The sequence below is a fragment of the Oncorhynchus kisutch genome, linkage group LG14 (genome assembly GCF_002021735.2).
Source record: "Oncorhynchus kisutch isolate 150728-3 linkage group LG14, Okis_V2, whole genome shotgun sequence".
Lineage (NCBI taxonomy): Eukaryota > Metazoa > Chordata > Actinopteri > Salmoniformes > Salmonidae > Oncorhynchus > Oncorhynchus kisutch.
In genome coordinates, this window is record NC_034187.2 from 72,701,925 (window position 1) to 72,705,530 (window position 3,606).

Sequence of the window (3,606 nt, forward strand, 5' to 3'; positions counted from 1 at the left end):
TTTATCCAACAGGTACTTTACTCACACACAAAGTTAGCATTTGAAACCTAGTAGTTGTAACAAATACATCAGTAGAGTTGAAAGTGCGATGAAACCCCAATTAACTTGTATTTGTCATTCGGTACATGGGAATTTAAATGACAAAATATTTTTTTTACGTGCACTATGTCATCAAGCACATCCCTTTATATGCAAAAAGTCAGTTAGATGGAAATACCTCTGCTGGGAAAATGTGCATATTGTTTTCTGCAGATTTTTGAATATTCGCATGAAAATCTGTTGCAAATTGGATGGAAACCTAGTTATAGAGATTGTCTCCCACCATGTAGAGCACCAAACATGTTTCAATTCATCTGCAGTGGAGATTCTTTTCGTTTCACACCGGTCACCCTGTTTTGTTCTGTGCCTGAATCCAAAACATACAGGCAGCACAATTCAAATGTAGGCTAGCATCAGTGCTTGACCTGTAACTGATTGAATATTGAATAGGAGCCTTGGTCTAAGAAAAGAAAGGCTTATTTCTCAATCTCAATACATTTCAATTACATAGGTGGAGGACAGCAACAAGAGGGGGAAATTATTTCATAACATGAACCCCTGACTGTCCTCTTAGTTAAACCTTGATTCCATCGCTCTCAGTATATTGTAGAGGAGGCTGTCATTCATTCCATAGAAATGACCTCCTCCACCCCATTCTCAACATGGCACAATACTTTCTCCCTTGACAGGATCATGTCTGACCAGTGACCACTATACTCCCACACACTTTTTCTCTCTGCACCTTTTCTCTGCACTGACATGAAACGCTTTCTACATCTGAAAGGCACAGAACATGTAGGCTAATAGATACATAGAAACCCATCTCATGGATGCATCAGCTGCAGTTTCTTTCCTACATCTACACTCTCCACTGAAAACACGTTACCTTGCTTCGTCCCAAAGCCCATATCTGCACTGGAACAGTGAAGAGAACCACAGGCAAAATATTGCACGTATCCACGTATTATTGATATTCTTCCACTCTCAATGGCATTTTTAGACGTCTCAACAACACAACTTCCAACCTAACACCTGTACTTTGGAGAGTTGCCCTTTGCCCTCTGCTATGATTCTACAGTGTTGGAATAAAGGGCATTGTTTTAATCAGATTAAGAGATTAGGATGTTTATGCAGATGACTTTATAACCTGGATTGAGGGAGAGGGATTTCTCTGGCAGTTTTCAGGGGTGGAAGACTGGTCCTTGTAAGACTTGGTAAGTCCTTTTGTTCCTTGTCTTTTATGAATTAATATATATTTGATGAATTAATATTATTCAATTCCTTAATCTAGCAATCATAGGGAAGGGATAATCTGAGTGTAGGATTGGGGTCTATTTAAAAAATATAATATACCAATGAATATTCACAACCCCAATCAACAAAACAATTAATGAAGTACCACCTAATGTATGCAATTATGATTATCAAGCTTCTGCGTGGCACATTTTAAAATAGTTTTTGTGAGTGTGGCTCTACTTTAAGAATAATGTTTACCTTCCCTTCGGGCAACAATGTATTTATTTTCTTTGACAGACAATGCCGGGGGGTGATAAATATGGACGAGTTGACAGACGTGGATAAGGCTAAAATGGAAAGAGACCAAAAGAAGATTGAAGTCAAGCTTGAGAGATGGCTGGTAAATTTGACCAGCTTACTTTAATTGATCATTTTTCCAATTGTAAAAGTAATATCTATGTAGGAACAATAAGAGATCTGGATTGGTCATCAAATGAGACTGTAATGGCATTCTTGATATTAAAGTTGTGTGTGTTACCGGTAGACCATTATTTTGTACGACAGACGTCTAAGTGCTGTACTGAGTTTATGGAGGCCGTTCAGGCCGGTGTAGAAGAGGACACCCTGGTCAAAGGTATTGCAGAGGACAAGAACCCATTCAAGGAGTTTAAAGGTGGATGTGTCATCTGCTGAAGAGGACAGGAAGAACAGATTAGACCCCCTCTAGTGCCCAAGGACATTCCCCCTACCCAGGAAACATTGCTGGATCACCATTAGCCAACCAAGAAGAAACAAAAAACAAAAATAATGAATTTAAATTTCTGAATATATACAAACCTCATGAACCCATGTAAATTCATCTCCCTGAATTAATGCAGTAAATAAGAGTAGTTTTTGGCAATGATTGTCAGAGCTTTGTTGGATGGTTTATTTGTCAGTAATGTGCTTGTCTCCCATATCTTTAGTGTGCACCATCTGTTTAGTTATTAGATGAAACCAAAGTCATTAAATGAGCTTGTTTACAACTACAAGTCACCTGGGCTGTTTTCAAAGACTAAATAGCTGTTGAGCTCATATATTATAACTGATATACAGTACCAGTCAAAAGTTTGGACACACCTACTCATTACAGGGTTTTTCTTTATTTTGACTATTTTCTACATTGTAGCTTGGCATTCTCTCAACCAGCTTCAACTGGAATGCTTTTCCAACAGTCTTGAAGGAGTTCCCACAAATGCTGAGTACTTGTTGGCTGCTTTTCCTTCCCTCTGCAGTCCAACAAACCAGATGGGATGGCGTATCGCTGCAGAATGCTGTGGTAGCCATGTTGGTTAAGTGTGTCTTGAATTCTAAATAAATCACAGACAGTGTTACCAGTAAAGCACCCCTACATCATCACACCTCCTCCTCCATACTTCACGGTGGGAACCACACAGGCAGAGCTCATCCTACTCCTACTCTGTGTCTCACACAGACACGGTGGTTGGAACCAAAAATCGCAAATTTGGACTCATCAGACCAAAGGACAGATTTCCACTAATCTAATGTCCATTGCTTCTTGGCCCAAGCAAATCTCTTCTTATTATTGGTGTCCTTTAGTAGTGGTTCCTTTGCAGCAATTCGACCATGAAGGCCTGATTCACAGTCTCCTCTGAACAGTTGATGTTGAGATGTGTCTGTTACTTGAACTCTGTGAAGCATTTATTTGGGCTGCAATTTCTGAGGCTGGTAACTCTAATGAGCGTATCCTCTGCAGAAGAGGTAGCTCTGGGTCTTCCTTTCCTGTGGCGGCGGTCCTCATGAGAGCCAGTTTCATCATAGTGCTTGATGGTTTTTGCGACTGCACTTGAAGAAACTTTAAAAGTTCTTGAAATATTACGGATTTACTGAGCTTCATGTCATAAAGTAATAATGGACTGTTGTTTCTCTTTGCTTATTTGAGCTGTTCTTGGGCTATCTTCAATGTACCAACCCTACCTTGTCACAACACAACTGATTGTCTCAAACTCATTAAGGAAAGAAATGCCATAATGGAACTTTAAACAAGGCACTGTTAATTGAAATGCATTCCAGGTAACTACCTCATGAAGCTGGTTGAGAGAATTCCAAGAGTGTGCAAAGTTGTCCTCAAGGCAAAGGGTGGCTACTTTGAATAATCTTTTTTGGTTAATACATGATTCCATGTGTTATTTCATAGTTTTAATGTCGTCACTATTATTCTACAATGTAGAAAATAGTCAAAATAAAGAAAAACCCTGTAATGAGTAGGTGTGTCCAAACTTTTCACTGGTACTGTATGTTGTAAAGGGATAGGCTAATATGAATTATTGA

At 39.2% G+C, this 3,606-nt stretch overlaps 1 protein-coding gene across 1 annotated transcript; it reads left to right on the forward strand.

Moving 5' to 3' along the window:
• The first annotated feature begins 1,489 nt into the window (after positions 1–1,489).
• Positions 1,490–2,098, forward strand: LOC109904396 (guanine nucleotide-binding protein G(T) subunit gamma-T1-like). Its single transcript, XM_031789262.1, has 2 exons — positions 1,490–1,671; positions 1,725–2,098. Exons 1-2 carry the CDS (start codon positions 1,526–1,528, stop codon positions 1,966–1,968), a joined length of 390 nt encoding a protein of 129 aa, XP_031645122.1. The 5' UTR covers positions 1,490–1,525; the 3' UTR covers positions 1,969–2,098.
• Positions 2,099–3,606: the final 1,508 nt, after the last annotated feature.

Coding starts and splice junctions, on each gene's coding strand:
- LOC109904396 (XM_031789262.1), top strand. CDS start 1,526: ATGTTTACCTTCCCTTCGGGCAACAATGTATTTATTTTCTTTGACAGA. Junction 1,672..1,724: donor GAAGTCAAGCTTGAGAGATG/GCTGGTAAATTT, acceptor CAATTGTAAAAG/TAATATCTATGTAGGAACAA.